This window comes from Nyctereutes procyonoides, unplaced genomic scaffold (assembly GCF_905146905.1).
Source record: "Nyctereutes procyonoides isolate TBG_1078 unplaced genomic scaffold, NYPRO_anot_genome, whole genome shotgun sequence".
Taxonomy (NCBI): Eukaryota; Metazoa; Chordata; class Mammalia; order Carnivora; family Canidae; genus Nyctereutes; species Nyctereutes procyonoides.
In genome coordinates, this window is record NW_026575131.1 from 32,937,074 (window position 1) to 32,961,412 (window position 24,339).

General features: G+C 37.7%; 1 protein-coding gene and 1 pseudogene across 1 annotated transcript; both read left to right on the forward strand.

Moving 5' to 3' along the window:
• The first annotated feature begins 1,878 nt into the window (after positions 1 to 1,878).
• On the forward strand, positions 1,879 to 23,313 carry ARF4 (ADP ribosylation factor 4). Its single transcript, XM_055344405.1, has 6 exons — positions 1,879 to 2,268; positions 11,813 to 11,893; positions 12,334 to 12,443; positions 17,008 to 17,079; positions 20,269 to 20,394; positions 22,363 to 23,313. Exons 1-6 carry the CDS (start codon positions 2,202 to 2,204, stop codon positions 22,447 to 22,449), a joined length of 543 nt encoding a protein of 180 aa, XP_055200380.1. The 5' UTR covers positions 1,879 to 2,201; the 3' UTR covers positions 22,450 to 23,313.
• LOC129521587 (centromere protein H-like) lies at positions 17,796 to 20,246 on the forward strand (annotated as a pseudogene).
• Positions 23,314 to 24,339: the final 1,026 nt, after the last annotated feature.

Sequence of the window (24,339 nt, forward strand, 5' to 3'; positions counted from 1 at the left end):
TACAGATTAAGCTGTCTTTTGACTACTACACCAAAACCAAGTTCCCTCACTTGCTGGGCAGGCCTCCTCTTCCTCCAATAGGTAACCAACATCATGACTACTGCAGACTCTACTTCAAAATTCTTGCTCTGCGTTAACACACATGCACACATACACACAAACGCATGGGAAATCTACATTTCTATATTGTTTTACAGTACTTAGTCATTATTTGGCATTTCCCACTAACTCTATGTCATGGAGATATTTTTATTAGAATTTACAATTCTGTTCTAACTTCTGATAGTATTGCATTGTATGGATATAACAAAGGTTTTTCAGCCATCTCTCTACTCACTCAAACACAGTTAAGTGTCATGGTGTGCCAACTCCAGGGAATACAGTGGCATGCAAAAGGGGATTAGAGTCTTGTCTTCTCAATGCTTTCAGACAGTGGGGTAAGAGAGGAAGGTTGTCAATAATGTTAAATGTGAAATCATAACTAGAAGGGTGGTTATGATTCTTGAGCCTGAGTAATTCATCTAGTGATATCAGCAAAGTATTTTCCAAGGGAGTTAAACTTTTAATCAGATCTGAAGGGTAGGTGATCATGCCTTAACTAAGGTAGGAGAGTAGGTAAGGGGGAGCTACTAATTCTGAACTGTACCAATGGTACAGAGGAAATATGGGCATATGGAGAGAATTATGGGGAATGTGCTTTAAATATATATTTTTAAAGATTTTATTTATTCATGACACAGAGAGAGAGAGAAGGCAGAGACAGAGGCAGAAGGAGAAGCAGGCCTCATGTAGGGAGCCCGATGTGGGACTCAATCCCGAGGTCTCCAGGGCTGAAGGCGGCACTAAATCGCTGAGCCACCCGGGGGACCTGCTATACACACACACACACACATATAGCAAGACCTAAATATATATATATATATATATATGTGTGGGGTTTTTTTTTTTTTTACAAGATGTATACCTTGTTTTGTAACCAGAAAAATATTAAGATAATAAATATGGAGGCTTATGTTGGGCTCCCAGCTCGGCTGGGAGTTGGCTTCACCCTCTGCCTCTCCCCCTGCTTGTGCTGTCTCTCAAATGGATACATAAAAATTAAAAAAAGAAAGAAAGAAAAAGAAAAAGAAAATGAGGCTTTTCACTTTCTTAGCATAAGGGATTAAGTTTTCCATACTTCAGGGACAGAAATGATACAAGAAAAGCAATCCTTCCTTGGCTTGTCTTAAAAAGCTGCACTCAAAATAAATAAATAAATAAATAAATAAATAAATAAATAAATAGATAGATAATATATAATAAATAAATAGCTGCACTCGTCGATGAACATGTCTCGGAACTCCCTCGTCTTGACACAGGATCAGGGACGCTCAGCACGACCTGGCGTGGAGGGGTCAAGGCGTCAAGGCCTCTACACCTGTACAACTTTTAACTACTTATCACCTGGGAAAGCAAGGACCCTCCTCTTCACCTCTCCACTGGGGCAAGTGTCTGGCTCCACGCGTGAAACGTGTCCGGTCGTGAACGGGGGAATCCCCACCGCGCGGAGAGTTTAAGAACAGGACGCTCAGAGGGCGGGATGACCCAAGGTCCACTTCCTAACCCACAATGCACAGAGCGCCTTTCAGGAAGTAAGGACGACGGACTCCTGGATGTATTCACCCGGGCGGCAGCGCCTCGCCTAGAATCTGATTGGAAGTGAACCACCGAAGCATTGTGGGACTTTGTCCGTCTCCCAGTACGCATGCGCTAACTGGCTTCGTCCCGCTGGTCCACGTCCGGGAGGGGACGGCGGCCAGAGAATTACGTCGGCGTAACTGGCCGATCCCCTCCGTGCGCAGGCGCAGTGGCTGGGCCAGCACCGGAAGCGCAGGGGGTTGGGGCGGCGGTGACGCGATTCTGTCCGCGTTGGAGGGGCCGGGCCGCTGCTGGAGTCGCCGCGGCTACCGCGTGACGTGGCATAGCAGAAGCCTAAAACGCCAGACCCGGAGCTGCCGCGCCAGTCGTCGAGCAGGTCCTCGCCCCGTTAGTTCTTGTCCCGGAGCTTCGGCCGACACGCCGGCTGCGAGGCGTCTCTGCCGCCCTCTTCCTCCTTCAGCTCCTCTTCCTTCGCTCAGTTTGTTGGGAGCGTGAAAGGAGGAGCCCCGGGGACGCCCCCAAAACCCCTTCTGCTCCTGCCCATTGCAAGTGTCGCTCCTGCCATGGGCCTCACCATCTCCTCCCTTTTCTCCCGCCTCTTCGGCAAGAAGCAGATGCGCATTTTGATGGGTGAGTGAGGGGCCGCGCACGGAGGGCAGGCCCCAGTGCGGCTCCGGGAGGGAGGGCCGGGTCTCGGTGCGCGGGGCCTGTTTGTCCCTCCGCCCGCTGTGGTGGGGGAGGGGCGGCGGGCTCGGGGTCAGGAGGAAGTCTTCACGGGGAAACAATGGGGGCGAAAGGTGGGCGCTCGCCCCGGATCTGTCTCAGAGGCCGGGACAGGGCCGCCCGGGCAAGGTTTCTTCCTTCTGGCTTTCTCTACTCGATCTTACTGAAAAGCCAGACAAGATTGGGCGGAGATCTGTTGGGGGGGTGGGGCGGGTTGGGGTGGCGGGGAAGCGAACTCTCACCTCGCTGAGCCCGGAAGACACTGGCGAGGCCAATTCTGAGAGTGCGGTCAGGTCGTCTCTCCTCCGGTGTGGGCAGCGGTCAGGACGGAGGCAGAACTACTCCAGCCTTCCTCCTCCCCCTTTCTGCCCCCGTGTACACACTCTGCACACTCCAGTGGAATGTGAGCGAGCGGTCGCCGGGAGCCCGGAGCCGCCCGGGGCAGGAAGTGAGCAGGCCCAGAGCGCAGTGGCAAAGGGAGCAGAGCACCCTCGGCTTCAGAAGAGGCCGGAGTCCTCAGCGCTCCCTCTGCCAAACTTAACTTCGCGCTGGATTCCCCTGCATATTCTTTTCCTGAAAACTGTGAGGTTTATCCCGAATCACCTTTTGGCCACTCCCAAAACCTAAATATGTTTGGTTTACTTTCTGGTTTTCAAACGGATTTTTGTCTAGCTGGTTAAGGTTTAATGAAAAAAAAAAAAAACTTTTAAAGCTATTTTTTGTAAGCCGATAATAAATTTCCAGTAACAACATTATGACATTTAGTTTTAGGGTAGCCTTGTTACATAATAATTACAATGTTTTTTTTTAAGTTATTTTGGAAAATAGGCTTTTAAAAAAACTGCTTTTCAGCGCCATTTCCCCCCCCCCCCTTTTTTTTTTCCAGCCGAGTGAGAAGGGGCTTGACACTTAGGTCATGTAAGCAACCCCTCCCCCCTATTACTGTGAGTAGTCTCTACATCACAGCTGAGCCCTGCGGACCTGCATAATGCAAAAAGGAGCTCCTCTAACTTTAAACGTTGAAACTTGTTTGTTCCTTAGGAGCTTGTTTTCTAGAGTGGGGAGAAAAAGTCGTTATTTTCTAGTTCTACTACCATTGAAAGTTTTCCAAAGCAGGATTAATTCCAAGTGTATGAAGATTAAGGGTATATACATTGAGTTCTTTCTCTTAATTGTTAATTTCTGGCTTTTTCACAATTCATGGAACAATTGTTAATAATTCATTCATAAAGATAAATCAGAGTGTTTTCTCTTTAAACCTTTTTAAGATTTCATTTATAGAGACAATTTTTAAAGGAGAGCAAGCATATTAAGTTTTTAAGGTGGCTGAAAATTGACAGTCTGTAAAGGATCTGAAGTCAGTGGGAGGACTTTGGACTGTGATAAATGAATTTCCAGGTTGTTCCTTAAAGAAATTAACTAGCACACAGTTGTGTCCCTGGAAATGTACTATGTTGGTCCTTTTACTTAAGATTTATTGTAAATGAATTGCTGTGTTCCATACCCTAAGTCTTTTGTGATAGCTTAAAGTTTCAGAGGGAGAAGAAAGGTAGCGTTATGCTATAAGCACTTTCCTAAATTTACTGTATTAGGGGAGCATTTCTCCCCCGTTCTCCCCAAAAAATAACAGTTGAAAGAAAATGGGAGAATATTTCATTTTGTGCATTTGTGCAAGGGATAGAAGTCATGCTTTGGAATTACTCATTTTATGTTAAATGTTTTATGACTCCAGTTTCCTATTCTTGTTTTGCTCTTTAATTTTGGAATATTCTGGTTTCCTTCATTAAAAACACTAAAGTCACAAGGTAAGCTTTATAGTAACTCATCAAATGGAGCATAACCGTAAAAGGTAGGGAAAGAGGTGATTTGGAAGTTTGATAATTGATTTTTTTGTCTAGCTTTATGAGTGACTGCATAATCACTCTTAAGGTCTCTTACCCCTATTCGAGTTTAGAATTAAGAGTCAATGATTGTTTTCTTCATATTAACATTCTCTGGCAGGTATGTGCGCTTCCTTTTCCTTTATAAGGCTTACATAAAATTCATACCTTCTTGAGTCCGTGACTTTTTCAGTGTTATTGAAAGATAGCAGTTCATGGGTCTGGTTTGCCAAATTACTGTGAAGTTTAAAATTTTATTCCTACACTTGTTCTCCCAGAAGTTCAAGTAATTTTAAAAAGTGTTTGAAATTATAGCTTGTAGTTAACTAATTAAAAACCATTGCAGGGACCCCTGGGTGGCTCAGCGGTTAAGTGCCTGCCTTCAGCCCAGGGCATGATCCTAGAGACCCAGGATCAAATCCCGCGTCAGGCTCACTGCATGGAGCCTGCTTCTCACTCTGCCTATGTCTCTGCCTCTCTCTCTCTCTCTCTCTCTCTCTCTCTCTCTTTCTCTCTCTCTCATGAATAAATAAATAAAATCTTTAAAAAAAAAAAACGATTGCAATGTTTTAAATGTAATGTCACTTAAAGTATAGATTGACAGAATTGCCTAGTTTGTTTTTTGGCAAAATCACTCACGTCAATATTGTTGAGCTTTAAATTCAAAGATGACCAGTTGCCGTCTTAGATTCCTCATGTAGCCCTGCATTACCTTATTTTTAGATTGATTTCCAGTGCCTTGTTCTGTGATAAGATGTAATTTTCATAAATGATTCCCCAAGTTTTGTTTACATTGGAAAACAGCAGTGTTTCTGTAGAGGGATTATTAATTCTAAGCTCTTTGAACTTGTAAACTTTTGGCTGTTGAAAGGCTGAAAAAAATGTTGCTTTCTAAAAGATTGCCAATAACAGTATAGTTCTGTATTGCCTTATATGTGACTGTGGTTTTTTGGGACCGGAGAGGTTCCTCTATTTGCCAATTTGAAAAATATTACTAATATTTTAAGTGAGACTGCAAGCTGAAGAGTGGTGTTTCATGCTTTTTCCTTAGCATATTTTGTAAATCCATTCATTATGTGATTTTTAATTTTCTGTCCTCATTTCAAAAAAGAACACGTCCTTTCTATTAAATTTTAAAAATATGAAAAAGAATAAAGTAATAATTATCTATAATTCCACCATTTCACTATTGTTAACATTTACTGTCAGGCTTTTAAGAGGAAATTAGTGTTCTCTCCTTTTGACTTCGCTTATTAGGAGCATTTTCTCAGGTCATTAGTTGAAAACATACTTGCCAGTCTTAAAAAAAAAAAAAAACCCTTCTATTATGTGATATAAGGAAACAATAGAAAGGCAAAAAAAATCTTTAGTTTATGCCACCACTATTAGTTGATACAGCCATTTTTAGAAGTACCCTTTGGCATTATTGCAGATGGCTTTCAGACTTTGATAATTTGCTGCTAATTAACACATTGATCAAAGTGTAGATATTTCTGATCTGTTGGGTAGAAGTAAGACCTAAGCTTATAATAATTTTTCTGTACATCTGATAGCCTCACTCAGTTTTGATGATCAGACTTCTGAGGAATTAGATAAAATTCTAAGATAGAGTGTGTCCACCAGAAAAGCTAAAGGCACGATGGCCATATATAAATACCATTTGAGAGCTCTGGCATTGACTTAGGGCTTTTTTGTTTTTAATTTTAAAAAATTGAAATGTAATTCACAGAAAAAAACTTATCCCTCTAAAGTATACAGTACAGTGATTTTTATTCACAAACTTGTGTAGGAGTGCCTGGGTGGCTCAGTTGATTAGGTGTCTGCCTTCAGTCAGGTCATGATTCCAGGGCCCTGGGATCCAGCCCCACTTTGGGCTCTGTTCACTCTTTCCCTCTGCCTGCCACTCCCTTTGCTTATGAGCTGTCAAATGAATAAATAAATTTTTTTTAAGATTTTATTTATTTATTCATGAGAGAGACACAAAGAGAGAGAGGCAGAGACACAGGCAGAAGGAGAAGCAGGCTCCATGCACGGAGCCCAATGTGGGACCTGATCCTGGGACTCCAGGATCACGCCCTTAGCCGAAGGCAGGCGGTTAACCGCTGAGCCACCCAAGTGTCCCTAAAATCTTTAAAAAACAATGACAACTTGTGTCACCATTGCCACTGTTTTTTTTTTTTTTTAAGAGAGTGTGAGAGTGTGCTGCTGTGTGTGGGCAGTAGCAGAGGGAGAGGGGAGAGAGAATCTTAAGCAGGCTCCATGTCCAGCACAGAGCCCACTTGCGGGGGGGGGGGGGGGCGTGTATCTCACCACTCTGAGATGATTACCTAAGCTGAAGTCAAGAGTTGGACCCTAAACTGAGTGAGCCACCCAGGTGCCCCACCATCATCACTGTCTTAATTCTATAACATTTTCATCAGCCCTGAAAGAAACTCTGTTCCCATTAGTGGTTACTGTTGCCCTTTTTGCCCAGTTCTTTTACAACCACACACCTACTTTTAGTTTCTATGCGTTTGTCTACTCAGGATAGTTCACGTATCATACAGTGTGTTCTTTAGTGCCTAGCTTCTTTCACTTTGCATAATGTTTTAAACGTTCATATTATATCATATGTCAGTACTTCATTCCTTTTTATGCCTAAAGAGTAATTCCATTTTATGGATATACCATACTTTGTTTATCCATTCATCATTTGATAGAAATCTGATTGTTTCCCTCTTTGGCTGTTATGAGTAATGCTATTGTGAAGATTTGAAAAAAAAGTTTTTGTATGGGCATATTTTAATTGTCTTGGGTAAATAAATACCTAGGAGTAGAATTGTTGTGTTCTGTGTTAACTATATTTAACATTTTAAGGAACTGACAAAACTGTTCAGATTCTAAAGCAGGGACACCATTTTGCATTCCCATCAGCGATACTTGAGGGATCTAATTTTTCCATAAAACCTGGAGTTTTGCATACCTCTTCTACTCCTCTGATTCTGGGGACATTTTTGAATCTCTGATGTTGTGTTTGAAAAATGGAGGGTAGTTGTGAGGTTTATATTACAAAAATGTACAGAACCACCTAGTGTGGTGCTCAGAATACAGTAAGCAAATTATTTTTAAATAATTGTGAAGTTGTATTTTAAGCTTCCTTGTAGAAAATCGAAAGATAAAGGAAAACATAAAAAGAAAAATTAACTGTGAAATTTCATCCATCTGAAAATACACTTTTTTCATTCCAGTCTCCTTTCTGCATTTTCCTTTTCCAACTTAAGGTCATGGAATCTAGTGTCTTTCAATTTAAATATAAATATTTCTTGCTGCCACAGTTTAGTAGATATACTTTTTAATGATTGGCAAAGAGTTTTGGGTAATTTTGCTGCGTTAATATTTTGGTCAAAGTGCAGGTCTAGTTAAGGAGAACAAGTAATTCTAGTATATCTTTGAATACAGTGACTTGTTTATGGAGTGGAAGGGAGGGAGGGCATTACTGGAATGTACAGATTAGAGTCTTATCTTGGCTGGTTGAGAATTGGTTATAGTTTCATTTTGTGGAGAAATCTCATTGCCAAATATTGCAACATTAAGGAAATACATACTTAAGAAATGACTGAAGTAGGACAAAATTGTTAGGCCAAAATGGTTTTGGGTAAAGAACTATATAATAAGTTTTAAGTGATGGTATAAATTAATCTGTGCATCTTTAATCTCACAGTAGAAATTCCTTTTTAAAAAAACTTTTGGTTTGCATTTATATAGCACTATTATATTTTTGTGCAACTCAAGGATGTCTTCATGATTTTAGAGTCTTGTATGTGGCTGTGAGCCATTTAACTGTTGTCTTACAGTTTTTATTTTAAAGATAACTTGTTTAAAAAGCCTTATGGTTGCATTATTTTGTCAACAATTCCCCCATTTCGGGAGGTGGGCGGGGGGTGGGGGTGACTGGGTGACGGGCACTGAGGGGGGCACTTGATAGGATGAGCACTGGGTGTTATTCTATATGTTGACAAATTAAACACCATAATAAATAAATAAATAAATAAATACATAAATAAATAAATAAATAAATATTCTCCCATTTCATTAAAAATAAGTATATAGAATATATTCAAGGCTCTTAAGCAGTTATCTTCCTGATAGATACATCAGGAAATATAACCAGGCCGACAAATTAATTAAGGAAATCTGCTATTTGAGAATTTTTTTAAATGAAAGTAACACGTTTATTGTGTGAAGAAAATTCTAACTGTAGAAGAATATTAGTTATGCATACAAGCAGGTATTAACAGTTTCATTAAAAATTGGGTTACCTCTGTGCTTTTGTATAACTTAAAATAGTTACATCAATAATAATTTGTCTTGGGTTTTTTCCATTCTTTGTCAGTATTTTTGTATTGAAATTGTTTTTGGTGATGGCATAAGGTTTACTTGGACTTGCAGTGAGGACTAGCATGTGCCATAGTTCTCACAACCTAAATCATGTTTTTTCTAACCAATATCTTAGTTTCATTTCTGACTTGGGCTTAATCATATTTTGACTTAGTTGCTTTTTTTTTTTTTTTTTTTGAGAGCTCGAGCAAGCAAAGGAGGAACAAAGAAAGGGAGAGAATCTTTTTTTAAACATTTATTGGAGAGAGAGAGCCCGCACACACAAGCAGGGGGAGGAGCTGGGGGGGAGAGGGAATCTTTTTTTTTTTTTTTAAGATTTTATTTATTTGACAGAGAACACAAGCAGGGGGAGCAGCAGGCAGAGGGAGAGGGAAAAGCAGGCTCTGCTCCAACTAAGGAACCTGATGTGGGACTGGAGCCCAGGACTCCGGGATCATGACCTGAGCCAAAGGCAAACACCCAACTGACTGAGCCACCCAGGCATCCAGGGAGAGAGAATCTTAAGGAATCCATGCTGAGCGCAGAGCTGGGTGCAGGGGTCCGTCTCACAGTCCTGACGTCAAGACCTGAGCTGAAACCAAGAGTTGGCTGCTTAACCAACTGCACCACTCAGTCATCCCAGAGAGGGAAAATCTTAAGCAGGTTCCACGTTCAAAGCAGAGACAACTTAGAGCTCAGTCCCACGACCATGGGATCATGACTTGAGCTAATATCAAGAGTTGGTCGCTTGACTGAGCCACCCAGGAGCCTCTTAATTTAGTTACTTAAGGGTGAATATTTCTTTATTTTAAAGTTTGATCAACTTCAACTAAGAAGGACTTATTTTCTCAAGTGACCGCTTTTTCTTTTTTCAAAAAAAAATTATTTAAATTCAATTAATTACCAAATAGTGTATTATTAGTTTCAGAGGTAGAATTCAGTGATTCATCAGTTGATTGTAACACCAGTGCTTGGTATATCACATTCAGCTTTTCCAAATGGTGAAACGATCATATTGTTCTCCTCGTTGTAGGTTACTTTTGTTTCTTTGTGTATATTTTAGAATTCGATTTTTTTTATACTGTCCCATGCATACTCAATAAACAAACACCTCCTGATGTAAGTTGGCTTTTCTTGTACCCATTAGTGAGGGCTTAGTTGTTCACTCTGTCTACTAGGTGTCATAGTATTTTGGAAAGAATAAACCTGAATATCTCAGAATGAAGGAGTAGGGAACACAGTTTGATTAGAGGACACAGGATATGAAGATCCAATGCTAAATTGCCTGAGTGTACAGAGAGTTCTTAAAGCTACCTTTTGTAGGGTACAGAACAGAAAAGGTGGTTGTATGGGTAGATGTGTAGATGGCTGAAATTGCCTATAGCTTTTTTTTTTTTTTTTTTAGTTTTTTTATTTCTATTTTTTTTTTAGGGTTTTATTTATTTATTCATGAGAGACACAGAGAGAGAGGCAGAGACACAGGCAGAGGGAGAAGCAGGCTCCATGCAGGGAGCCCGATGCGGGACTTGATCATGAGAGTCCAGGATCACACCCTGAGCCAAAGGCAGGTGCTAAACCGCTGAGCTACCCAGGGATCCCTGCCTGTAGCTTTTAATTCTGTTTGGACTGATGGAAGTTAAACTTACTTGCACAGTAAAATAAATTAGATAAGTAGGGTGATTTCTGTGTGTGTTTTTTAAACTTAATAGTGTTCATTTCATGTGCCATGTCATGCTTGATTTAAATATTTGGAAAGCATCCTTGCTTAAATCAATACTCAGTTGAATTCATTTCAGAATCTCTTGATAGCGTAAATCTAGGCCAAATGTGATGTCCTTGGAACAACAATAACAGTCATTGAAGTTATTAGATATTGACCTTCCATTTAGAATGGTTTGGCAGATTGGAATATGCAGGTTTTGAGAGAATTGTACTTGAAATAAGCATTTAATTTGCTCATCACTATCACTGAAATAAAGAAGTATACCCTCTTGCTTGAGGATGGATTTTTTTTCCCCTTCAGAGACAAAAAACATTTTTGGGTGCCTGAATGGCTTAGTAAGTGTCTGCCTTTATCTCAGGTCATGACCCCAGGGTTCTGGGATGGAGCCCCACATCAGGTTCCCTGCTCAGGGGGTGGGGAGTGTGGGGGGTGTCTGCTTGTCCCTTTCCCGCTCCCCTCTGCTCATGTTCCAACAGTGGGGAGTCTTTTCTGCCCTCTACCCTTCCCTGATGCACGTGCTCGCTCACAAATAAATTAATAAAATCTTTAAAAACAAAACAACAACAACAAAAAAAAAACCAAGCAAATTCTTCCCTACTTGTATTCTCCCTCAAAGGAATAGTTTTAAGAATTTAGACATTAGTTACATTTGGGATTAATGAGATAGGGCCATTTTTTACAATCCAAATTAACCAATCTTTTGTTCTTGTTTCTGTGTATCTGATGTAGGAATGGATTTAGGTAGGGGTAAAATTGGCCTCTTTTTCCTTTACTATCATTTAAGGATGCTAGTGCATGGTTACCATATTTTTTAAGATAATTTTTATTCATTTGTTTTTATGTGTTCTCTGATTCAACTTGTAACTTGGGTTTTTAAAAATGATAATAGTTTGTAGAATTAATAAGGACTTGAATTGGAGGGCAGCCCCGGTGGCGCAGCGGTTTAGCGCCGCCTGCAGCCCAGGGCGTGATCCTGGAGACCCTGGATCGATTCCCATGTCGGGCTCCCTGCATGGAGCCTGCTTCTCCCTCTGCCTGTGTCTCTGCCTCTCCCCCCCCCCCCTCTTTCTGTCTCTATGAATAAATAAAATAAAATAAAAATTTTTAAAAAAAGGACGTGAATTGGAAAAGATCTTAGGTTAAATGATTCCATCTTCTTGTTTTACAGCTGATTTCTCTGGTCTTAGTTTTCTAGAGTGATTTGTTTAAAGACCCTTAACTAATTTGTGGCAAAGCAAATCTAGAGACTAGAGCCTGAGTCAGTCAGATACTCTTCTTTTCACTGCTACATGTCTCTTTAGGTCTAGAAAGAAAAATAGAAAAGCTTTCTGCAGCAGGTGTTGCCCTTAGGATAGAAATGAAGTAATTTCATTTCTAACTCATTTGTGCCATGACCAGTTAACTTTTGCTTTCAAACTATAAAGTTGTTGTGAAATTAATTCTTAGTGTGCATTTTTGGCCTAGATTTAAAATCTATAATGTCTTTTTCTAGTTGGATTGGATGCTGCTGGCAAGACGACCATTCTGTATAAACTGAAGTTAGGGGAGATAGTCACCACCATTCCTACCATTGGTAAGAAAGTTTACAGATGACTAATTTATGTCATAATGATATATTATAAAATGAAATAGAGTATGCTTTAATTTTGAAAAATTTTTAAGGTTTTAGTATTTTAGAGCAGCTTTATGTTCACAGAAAAAAATGAAAGGAAGGCACAGAGATTTCCCATAAACTCCCTGCCCCCAAGTATATATATAGCTTCCCCCTTTATCAGTGTCACTCACTTGAGTGGTACATTTGTATTGCTGATGAACCTCATTGACATAATCATCCAAAGTCCATAGTTTACCTTGGAGTTCATTGGTGTTGTACATTCTAGGTACAGGGTTTGGACAGGTATACTATGGCATATATCTATCATTATAACTGGCTTAGGTTTATTCAATTTGTTGATTACGGAGTATATTTTCTAAATGACATTTTGCACAATTGTCTTTTTTTTTTCTTTGTAGGTTTTAATGTGGAAACAGTAGAATATAAGAACATTTGTTTCACAGTATGGGATGTTGGTGGTCAAGATAAAATTAGGCCTCTCTGGAGGCATTACTTCCAAAATACCCAGGTAAGGAATGCTATATAGTTTGTATAACTTTGCTTTATGTGTTTTATGCTTTAAAGTTTCTTTTGATATCTACATTTAACTGGGTGTTGGGGTTTACTGTATGAGTTGGCATTCTTCTTATCACTACTTCTGTATTCCTCAATGAACTCTCAGTCATGCATTTGAAGGCTAAATTACCCAGGGTGGAAAAGTTACATGGCCATCATAACAATATTCTGGAAGATTAGGAGGGGGTGATTCTCAAGGTTAAATTAGGTGTCTCTTCTGTAGTACTGTTGGTTTCATTCTTAGTCTGGAAGGTAAGGTCTGTGTTACTGTCATTGTAATTTCTAATGAATAAACAGCAATTAATAATCCTTCATTTAGCATTAAGTGTTTACCTTACTAAAATACATTAAGGAAAAAAGATATTGGGGTGCTTGGGTGGTGTAGTCGGTTATGCATCTGACTCTTGGTTTTGGCTTGGGTCATGATTTTGAGGTCATGAGATAGAGCCCTGAGTTGGGCTTTACACTTAGCTCGGAGTCTGCTTGAGATCCTTCTCCCTCCGCCCCTCACACGCACACACACACACTCTCTCTTTTTAAAGATTTTATTTATTCATGAGAGGCAGAGACACAGGCAGGCAGAGAAGCAGGCTCCATGCACGGAGCTGGATGGTGGGACTCGATTCTGGAACTCCAGGATCATGCCCCCAGCCAAAGGCAGACACCCAACCATTGAGCCACCCAGGTGTCCCTCTCTCTTTCTAAAATATAAAATAAATCTTGGGATGCCCGGTGGCTCAGTGGTTGAACGTTTTGGCTTTGGGCCTGCGAGGAGCCTGCCTCTCCTGTGTCTCTGCCTCTCTCTCTCTCATGAATAAATAAATAAAATCTTAAAAAAAAAAAAAGTTTTTTTCAACAGGAGCACTGTTGACATTTCGGGCTGAGTAACTCTTTATTGTTGGACAAGGGGAGATTCTCTGCATTGTAGGATGTTTAGCAGCATCCCTGGCCTCTACCCACTAGGTGCCAGTAGCAAACCCCACCCACCACCCAGTTGCGGTAACCAAAAATATCTCCACATATTTCAAAATATTCTCTGGGGACAAAATTCTGCCTTCTTGAGAACCACTGCTCTAGTCTAATTCTTAAATAGGAGCAAGCTGAAGCTTGGAATGACTTACTAGGACTGGAGAGGCGGTTCTTATTCTATATTTTATATTTCTCTTTAACCTTGTTCCAACTTAGTTGTGTTTTCTGCTATAGAAGAGGTTTCTCATCAGTTTTTGTTTACTATTGGAGTTAATAAATACATTTTTTAGGCAGTATGTGATATTACAAGTACTTCCTATGTTTGAGGTTTGCAGATGTCATTCATGTTCTTCAACTCTTAAAACAGAGCATGCAAGTGAGGTATGTTGCCACCAGGTGGCAGTGAATATACCCTAGGTGAGTTGGTAGAACTACCAGGTTTAAGTAGTGTGCCCTGTTAAATAAGTGGTATGCTTTTTTTAATTTAAAAGTTAGAATATTTCTGTTCATTAACTGTGATTAGAAAAGCTATTTTGATATAAATCACATAGTTTAGAAAACCTTATTATGGAAATTGTTAAATGAGCACAAAAGTAGAGAGAATAACAAAGTTCTACGTATCTGTTACCCAACTTCAATTATTTGGATACGGCCAATATTGTTTAATTGATGTTCCTCTCTTACCTTTTGAATTATTTTAAAGTAAGTCATAGTCATTTCATTTAGGGAACACATTTTTATTTTTATTTTTATTTTTTTAATTTTATTTATTATTTATGATAGTCACAGAGAGAGAGAGAGAGAGGCAGAGAGACACAGGCAGAGGGAGAAGCAGGCTCCATGCACGGGAGCCCGATGTGGGATTCGATCCCGGGTCTCCAGGATCGCGCCCTGGGCCAAAGGCAGGCACCAAACCGCTGCGCCACCCAGGGATCCCAGGGAACACATTTTTAAAGTAAAATAAGGGATGAAGTGAAATTTTGCTCATCCTTAATTTGTGATTTTTGACTAAGAGTAACCCTAGTCTTAATCCTACTTTTGTTTAGAAGGCTTTCTAATGTACTTTTGAGGTTTTGTTTTATTTTTGTTTTTTGGTTTGTTTTTTTTTTTTTCTTTTTTTCTTTTTTTTTTTTTTTTTGAGAGTGAGAGAAAAGAAAGTATGCACATGTGTGTGGCAGGGAAGAGCAGAGGGAGAGGGAGACAGAAAATCTTAAGCCCCAACATGGGGCTCAGTCTCACAACCCTGAGATCATGATCTGAGCCAAAATAAAAATAAGGGTTTGACATTTAACTGACTGAGCCACGCAAGTGCCCCATTTACTTTTGAGTTCTTAATTGAGATTAGATCCATTCCTGGCCTCTTTAGATCACTGGATCACCTTATAATTAAAAGTCCAAGTACTTCTTCCTAGAGAACTCATGTCTACAGGAGAAAGTTTTATGCTATCTGATATAATCTCAGTTTAGGTCTTAACACCAGCTTTTCTAGCATTCCTGATCAGTTCATTTAGCTATAAAATTTAAAAGAAATGAATACTGTTTAACCATGCTTCTAATTTCTATTTACAAGCCAGGACACAGTGATTATTGTAGTAAATTCCTCATCCCTCATTAGATAATCCCAGTTACTTTGCTGTCCTAAATAATTAAGCAAATACTTGGACTTTTAAGTAGACTTTTCTTATTGTAGCCAAACTTAATCTTTAGAATCTTATGTTTTCTACACTCTTATTTCTAGGTTGTCCCAGGAAGTGAACAACTTTGAATTTATTACTGAAATACTTCTCTCTCAATAGTGTTATTTTGGAACAAAGAGCATTATTTACATTTTAAAACAGAATAAAAATGGACTATTAGTCCAGATAAAATTAGATCTCTTTTGGAGGCATTGCCTCTTGTAGAGGGATGGATTTTAAAAAAGAATAGCTTTTGCAATAGGAAAGGAGACAACATTTACTAAATGCCTGTGATAACTCAAGTGCAATGCTAGATTCTTTCATACGTGTATGGTTACATTTAACAGGCTTGTACAGTTGGCTGGCATGGTTTTATTTTTATAGAAGAGGAGGCATATTCCAAGATGAGGTTATTTCTGTAATAAGTCTTGAGATTTGAATTTGGTATCTTTCCCGTATGCCATACTGGCTTTTATAGCACCAAAAGTATTTTCAAAGGTTAGGAGGTTTATTTTTTTTTTTAAGGTTAGGAGGTTTAAAATGATGGTTTCCAGCAAAGTCAAAGGAAATGGTTTTGAAATTTGCTAGACTAAAGGAAATTGTTATTTAATGACCATAGCCTAAAATAAATATTAGGTCCCCTGGCAAGCTCAGTACTATAATGGTGCTATTAAGGGTAAATACAAAATGATGTAGCTCTTTGACCGAAGATGATTTTATGCTCTTGGTAGATTTAATCTAGTTATTTATATAAATAAGTGAGCACAAGACAGTTTGTGATAAGTGAATGATCAAAAATACTTCAGTGGTCATGGTTGTGGGGACAGTAATACTTAAAGTAATCACTTTAGTATTAATATATTAATAGAAATAGATTTTAACCTATCAAGGTAACCTACCCTCCCTATTTTTAGTTGAAAATTTTATACTTTCCATTTGGAGGTTTTTAGAAGTCTTAACTGCTTTCATTAGTTCGTTTGCTTTCTACTGTAAAATTCTAATGTTTGTGAATAACTATAAGAATTTCTTTTTGTGAAGAATTTCATATTTGGGGGCACCTTTTTGGCTCAGTCTGTAGAGCATGTGACTCTTGATCTCAGGGTTGTGAATGAAAGCCCCACGTTGGGTCTAGAGCTTACTTAAAAAATAAAAATAAAAGAATTTATTCAATCAACTCAACAACTTTGTGGAACAGGATTGACTTCCATATGAAGCCTACAAAAACTGTGTATCCCTCTCCCAGAACTTTGTGTATGCCTTTTACTGAATATGCTAATTCAATCAGTGAATTCGTGCATCTTTGGTTGATTCTTTTTCCTTTTGTTCCCACTTACTGACCATTTTGCTACTTACACTTACCTGCACTTAGCATGTAAGGGAAGAGGAATAAAATTTAATTCATAGAGTAAGTTGAGAAAAATGATCAGTTGTTTAGGAGTAAGATTTTTCTTTTAAGATTTTATTTATTTAGAGAGAGCACATGCATGTGAATGGAAGGAGGGGCAGTGGGAGAGGAAGAGAAAGAATCTCTAGCAGACTCTCTGTTGTCTGTGGAGCCCCATATGGGGCTTGACCCCATAACCCTGAAATCTTAACTGAGCCGAAATTCAGGGTTGGATGCTTAACCAACTGAGCCAGCCAGGCATCTCTACATTTTTTTTTTTAATAATGTAAGTTAAAATCACAAATAGTGCTCAAATCTATTTTTAGTACTTAGGACCCTATTTATTTAGTTTTTTTTTTCTTTTAATAAGGAGACATTGTCTTCCTAACGTTTAACTCAGTATGGTTCTTCTGCCTGTACTTATGTTTTATATTTAGTGTCTCCTTTAAGATTAACTGTTGCAATTTATTTAAACAATTTTTCCCCAGGGTCTTATTTTTGTGGTAGATAGTAATGATCGTGAAAGAATTCAGGAGGGAGCTGAAGAACTGCAGAAAATGGTAAGAATATTTTTGAAATTTATCATTTCTAAGATGTGTTTTTCAGGGTGACAGTGGTGATATTAGCGATTGGTACATCTTGCTGTGATTAGATACACCAATCAGTTGTTTCACAGCTAGAAAGAACCTTGAGGAACTGTCATCACAGGTTCTTAAGAATGCATGTAAAACACAAGAGTAGCTACTTCCTTATGTTGGAAGGAAGGCTGACCTTGTCTTTAGCATGCTCCAGGGGTGATATGTCTCTGATTGAGGATGTCTCCATTTATTTAATAGATAAGAAATCTGTAGTTTTAGAACTTCTGTGATTAGGAATCTTGATTCAGATTCCTTGTTCCCAAGGTCATTGGGTTCAGTTTCCTCTATTTTGTACCTACAAAATACACACTTTGAGATATATCATAATAGTAGCTATGGTAAATAATTCCACCTGAAGGTAGTACCATTTTGGTTGATGGTATTTTGGCTTTACCATGTATCAGATTATTTCCACATACAGTTGACCCTTGAACAACATGGGGGTTTAGGAGTGCTGACTCATGGCCCACCCACCATGTGTGTACAGTCGAAAATCCACATAAAACTTTTGAGTCCTCAAAAACTTCTGCTTTTTCTGGCTACAGTTTGGTGGTGGGAATATTGCCTCCTGAGGCCAAGCCTTCCTGTCCTAGGTGGCAGTTCTTTGTGCCAGTTGTAATTGACTACAACCCAAATATCAAGCAGTCATCAAGCTCTCCAACTCTGGAGTGGGAGGCAGGGAAGGTGGGCCAGCACAGGTCGCTGGTGCCCAGGTGGTACATCCCGCAGACCTCTTGACCCTGCTACTCAGACTGAGAGCACAGACAACACAGTAATAACTCTTGGAGTATAAATCAGTGGTTGATACAAATGAAAAAACTCCAGAACAAATCATGCAAAATAAGTGAATTGAAGCTAAAATTGAAGACTTGGAAAATGAAGTTGAAGAGTTGAAAATTGCTTTTGAAATGACAAAGGTTTCATTAGGATGCAACTTTCAATTGCACTTCAAAAAGTGTGCTCATGGATAACATGAAAGTGTGCTCATGGATAACATGAAACATGTTATTAAAGCTAAATTAATAATGAAATCACACCAGGAGTCTTGGGATTTGAAGGAAAAACTGCTTGATGATGGAAAGATGAGATTACAAATAAGACAAACTTTAGAATGTAAGGTTTTAGAAATACAGACTGAAAAGAGCAAACAGATGATTTGGACAATTCAGGCAAGATAAAGACCATACCACAAAACCTAAGTGGAGACTCCGTTTACTACAGTTACTCAGTATGTGTTCCAGAACCTCATTTTAGGGAGTAAAGCCAATTGGGCAGAGGATTTTGCCTTTAAGGAAACTGTTCTATGGCTTGACAAGAATCTCACCATGATCTAATAAGAATTCTATTTTGTCACTTTTTGTTTTGGTTTTTAATATGTCATTTAAATAGCAAATATCAAGTAAAATTCTTTTTAGTGTTTTTTTATAGTTTTAGTATTGTAATACTACAGTGTGGTTTAACACCATAACGTTATTTAAAATCTGATAAGTAAAGTGGCATACTCTAAGAGAATCTGAAAATCTTAGTTTTGGAAAGGTTCCAAAAAGACACCTAATTGAGCTTTCCACTGAATATGGACATTTTTTCTACAACATTCCTGGCAGTCCCAACTCTCATTTGGAATACTTCTGTGCATTTGTCAGTCAACTAAAATACTAGAAAAATTAGAAGAGGATATCCACATCTTGAATTTTTTTTTCAACCACCAGTTGTATTTTATTGAAATAAATTTCATTTTAGATTTATCTCTTGCACAAAAAAAGCTTTAATGAATCGGGTTATTCTTGCCCTTCCCAATAACACTTGATTAACACATATTTTGAATGTTACATGAATTATATACTGTATTCTTACAATAAACTGGAGAAAAAATGTTAAGAGAAAATGCATTTACAGTAATGTACAGCAAAAAAGTTCATGTATAAGTTGACCCACACGCTTCAAACTCAGTGTTATTCAAGGGCCAACTGTATTTAATTGTGAAAATTTGAGGAACCTTGTTAGAGGTACCTTGTCATGCTTTCAAACTTGGATAGCCATAAAATGTTTACTGAAATGAAATCTTAATTCTCATTCATAGCCTCTAAAACTATATTGCAGTTTGTAAAACCGTTGTGCCAGTATATGTGTAACTAAGTCATTGTTAGTTTGATGAGCTAAATAGCACCCCCTCTACTCTTTTCGTAAACAGCTTTATCGAGGTATAATTCACAGAACCATAAAGTTCATTCATTTAAAATATGTAAATCATTGGTTTTTAGGATACAGAATTGTGCAGACATTACCACGATCTCATTTTAGAACATTTTCATTGACCCAAAAAGAAATTCTCTAGAACAATTGGTATTTATTCCCCATTCTTTCCCCTACTCTGCTCCATACCCCCAGCCCTCAGGACTGCTAATTTACTTTATTTACATATGCCTATTCTAGGCATTCATGTAAATAGAATCCTACAATAGGTGGTCTTTTTAAACTTTTTGTTACATTTCACTTAGTATAAGTTTTCAGCATTTATCCATGTTGTATCATGTGTCAGTTCTCATTCCTATTAGCTTCTACTCTTGTATTTACTTTTTTTACTTATTATATTATTGCTTATTATTTACCCTTGTAATATTTATTATTATACTCTTGTATTGTATTTTTTCACGATACTGCCCAATCCTTGTCCTACTCTTGTCTAGTCCAACTGGCTGGAAAGAAAAGTTCAAAAAAGAATCCTCTAAATACTTTTACTACTGAGTACCATAAGATTCTGCCATAAATACTTTTTTTCCCACATGTGTTTCTTGTCTTTTTGCCAATCCTGAGTCTTAATGAATGATCATGAAAGCTGAAATGAATGGTTTACCTTAATGGAGTAGTATAGGATGATTGATTTGAAAAATAGTTTTGCTTTACTTGAAAGACATATAGTTATTTGCTTGGGATTTAAAAATTGAAGGATGTGAGATTTAAGTGTGTCTGAAGTTTAGTGAAATTAGGTTGATGTTTAATAATGCATTGAATGTTGACTAAGTGGTATATACAGGAAGACAATGTTTTACCTAGTTAGTCACAGTTATTGAGTTCCAGTTTGTTAGTAAACATCTTAGCTTTTATTTCCAGCTTCAGGAAGATGAGTTGAGAGATGCAGTGTTGCTGCTTTTTGCGAACAAACAGGATTTGCCAAATGCTATGGCCATCAGTGAAATGACAGATAAATTAGGTCTTCAGTCTCTTCGTAACAGAACAGTAAGTATTTGGAGGTTCATATTAACCTTGATTATTAGAATTACTGCAGTTGTTTAAGCAGGTATTCACTTGAAGTAATTGTCCCTTTTGAACAGATAATGAGCACATCATTTTAAAAGAAATACAGTAATATATAGACATGAGCCCTTTCAGGCTTTTATAAATGTGTGTTCAATTTTCAAACTATGTTAATATCATCTACTTTTTTTAAATTAAAAAAATTTTTAAAGATTTTATTTATTTATTCATGATAGTCACAGAGAGAGAGAGAGAGAGAGAGAGAGAGGCAGAGACACAGGCAGAGGGGGAAGCAGGCTCCATGCAGGGAGCCCGACGTGGGATTCGATCCCGGGTCTCCAGGATCGCGCCCTGGGCCAAAGGCAGGTGCCAAACTGCTGTGCCACCCAGGGATCCCCAAATTTTTAAAAATTTTTTTAAAGAGAGAGGTGGAGAGAGATCAAGAATCCCAAGCAGGCTCCATGGCCAGCACAGAGCCTGCCACCAGGCTTGATATCATGACCTGAGCCAAAAATCAAGAGTCAGACGCTTAACTGACTGAGCCACCCAGGCACCCCTCCTTTTTTTAACTTTTAATATTTATGCTTTAAGGATCCAAATGTTTTGATACCTTTATTTTTGTTAACTTTATCCTTAAAATATTTCGTATCGATAGATATACTTTATGAGAATTGTATAATCTAAAGATTATTGATATTAACTTTAATTTTATATCTTTTAAATAGCTCTGCAGCAAGAATTTTGTAATTCAGTTTTCTTATTAAAACTGTAGTATTTTTGCAGCTGTATTTTAGATAATACAGTTTTATATTTACTTTTTAACATTAAAAGCTTTTGAACTATAATGACATTAAACAAGTTTTCAACTTAAAATTAAAGGAAATACTATACTTACTCTCCATTAACTTCTTTTAGATCAGTGATTTAAATACTGGCAAAATACAGTATACTGGTTTACATATAAAGATGATATCACAAACTATAGTGTGACTTGTATTTTACAATAGTTTTTCACTAAGTTGTCAACAAAGCAGATACTGTGCTGTGGCAATAACTGTATATAGGCTGTTAGAGATGTCCCAGGCTGATGTAAACAAAATAAACTGTAAATGATACCAGTTTTCAGTGCTGTGAAGATAAGAATTTGTACCTTTTCCCAATGCTCGAGGATACTGAGTTGTTTGGTATTCAGATAATTGGCAGCAGAGTTTACTTGTATTGACTTTGTACAATATTTAAACAAAACAAAGTCTTTATTATATGGCGGAATGAAACTGGTCAGTGAAGAAAAGTAATAAAAATAAACTGTCTCTTAAAGGTGATTAAATTTCTTTCTAGATCTTTTTCTTTTTTTTTTCCTAGATTTTTTTCTTGTTCTTTGTTAACATTTCATGGCATGAGATTCATTACCATTTTACCAAGAGTGAAACTTTTTGGAATGCATGAGATCAGAATGCAGTTATCTGGAAAGCTTGCTCCTAATATCAGCAGCTCCTACTCATTTCAAAATTTTGCCTCCTGTACTCTGAACTTAGTAAAAGAGGGTTAAAAGGACCTGGTGGTACTTAATTAGTTACTAATCTTCCTATCAATGTTCTTTTCGGATTAAGGAGTAGCTTGTTGGTTAAACCTAATGAATGGGTAGGAGGAGTAGCTTTAAATGTTACCGGAGTTTTGTGAGAAATGTGTATGAGAACATTTTCAATCAATACAGTTGTTGAGATCATTAAATACAAAAGTAATTATTTGTGAGATGTTAACTTTATTTACTCCTTTATTCCTATAGTTTTAATATTACTTTTTTGTTTCTTTACATTTATGGTAACTGCTGACTAAATATTACTGTCGGGCAGTTGGGGGAAATATTTAATTTTCTGATAAAGAAATTTTAAAGACTGGTTATATATAGTCTTCTGTTTAATCAAGTATTTTCTTGTTCTTTCTTTACAGTGGTATGTTCAAGCCACTTGTGCTACACAAGGAACTGGTCTGTATGAGGGACTTGACTGGCTGTCAAATGAGCTTTCAAAACGTTAAATGAAACTGGATATCTAACCAAGGACACATTTGATAGAATTGGTCTAGGCTTGTTACAACAAAATTAGTTTGCATCTTGGTTATTAAACAGTATCTGGGACTGGTTTGGGCAGAATATTACAGCGTTTAAACTTATTTTGTTGCCAATTGTTTACCAAGTATAATATTGCTATTTAGCAATATGCTTGGTTTTAAAGAAATTCTCCTTAACTTGGGAAAAAAGTGTCCTCTTTTAATTTTACTTCCCTTAAGCCTAAATGCCTGGACATAGCTATTGTGACACCTTTAAATCCGTTTTGAATGTTTTTTGAGCCCACAAGAAATGATGTTTTAAAGTTATCCCCTTGCTACTTTACTGATACCTTTATCATTCCTGGGACAGTCTGCTGATTTAAAAAATGTAGCATTCCATTTGTATTTATTTTTCTCCCTTGCCAAAAAGATTTTCTAATACTGCTTGTACCAGCCAGGGAAATGCTCCAAAACACTATTCAGATCTCTTGCACTGAGGAACTTCTATTTTTTCTTCCCTTAATGAATCCTGGCTTTCATCAGCCAAGCTTACCTTAGTGTGGTTTGGATTTGATAGCTCATTAGTTCTGTGCTGGTTGCAAAGAGTTCATATTGAGATGATTTTTAATACCCAGCAGATTGTCTTCCTTTATATTGTATCTTTTTTATGTTGCATGTTGCTTTTTGGTATCAGCCTGACTCTTTGCCCAGTATATGATAGTTCTGCTGATGTTTTATTGTTTATTGGTGAACATATCTTCATTAAGAGTTTTTGGAAAACTCATCAAACTCAGTAAGTTTTCTTCATAACCCATTTGGAATTATTCCTAATAAAATGATAAAAATGTATAATTGTATGTGTGCTTTTTGAGTCTTGGAGATGTTTGTTTGATATGGGTTTTCTTATTTAGCAAAGCTATTTTGCATACATTACAGTTTGTGAACAATAATGTACAGGTCTCAGTTTAATTTTTTTAATTAAAAATTTTTTTTACTAATTGTTTAAATTGGAAAGAAGGTATGGGTTGCTATCATGTGTATAACAGTGGGGAGCAATTTCAAAATTTTAGTTTCCTTTTAATAAAATAGAATTTGACACTGTACATTTCTAAACTCAGATCAAGAGTAAAAAGCTGTAATAAAATGAACTGCCCAAAAAGAATGTATGCATGTGTTTGTTTCACAACTAATCAAAAAAATGCAAGTGCTGTTTGCAGGCAGATTGCAGACTGTTAGTGGTGCGGCTCTCCTACGTAGAGGAGTACACAAGCATAAGCACTTTTCATTTGAGTTCCACGTATATCAGAATTTCTGCAGAGAGCTGCCTGTAACTAATTCTTTGTTTATAAGGCAATCCCTGGGTGGTTCAGCGGTTTAGTGCCTGCCTTCGGCCCAGGGCGGGATCCTGGAGTCCCAGGATTGAGTCCTACATCAGGCTTCCTGCAGGGAGCCTGCTTCTCCCTCTGCCTGTGTCTCTGTCTCTCTCTCTCTCTCTCATGAATAAATAAATAAAATCTTAAAATAAGGCAATGCAGGTATATATACTTATAACTATATCTATTAAGGTATTAAGGACTCATCTTGGGAACCTTATAAGTAACTCAGTTTTTGTCTATAATGCTTTATGTATCTTACAAACCTTTTAAAATCTTAGTGGCTTGTATAACTTCACGTAAATATCTGGATTGAAATTTTATTTTCAAACCAAAAATATACTAGTAAAATAAAATAATATAGAGTTTTGAATCATAAGATATTGGACCAAGTGAAAAGAAATTAGGATTAAGTAGTTGATGATTGTCTCGCAGGTTACTGGGGAAAAGTGTGTGGGTCACTTGATGTTAAGTGCAACTTCCCTAGCCCACCAGATGAATTCTT

Excerpts from the sequence above, each read along its gene's own strand:
- ARF4 (XM_055344405.1), top strand. The coding sequence starts at position 2,202 with ATGGGCCTCACCATCTCCTCCCTTTTCTCCCGCCTCTTCGGCAAGAAG. Across the intron at positions 2,269-11,812 it reads GCAGATGCGCATTTTGATGG|TTGGATTGGATGCTGCTGGC; the intron begins GTGAGTGAGGGG and ends GTCTTTTTCTAG. Across the intron at positions 17,080-20,268 it reads CTGAAGAACTGCAGAAAATG|CTTCAGGAAGATGAGTTGAG; the intron begins GTAAGAATATTT and ends TTTTATTTCCAG.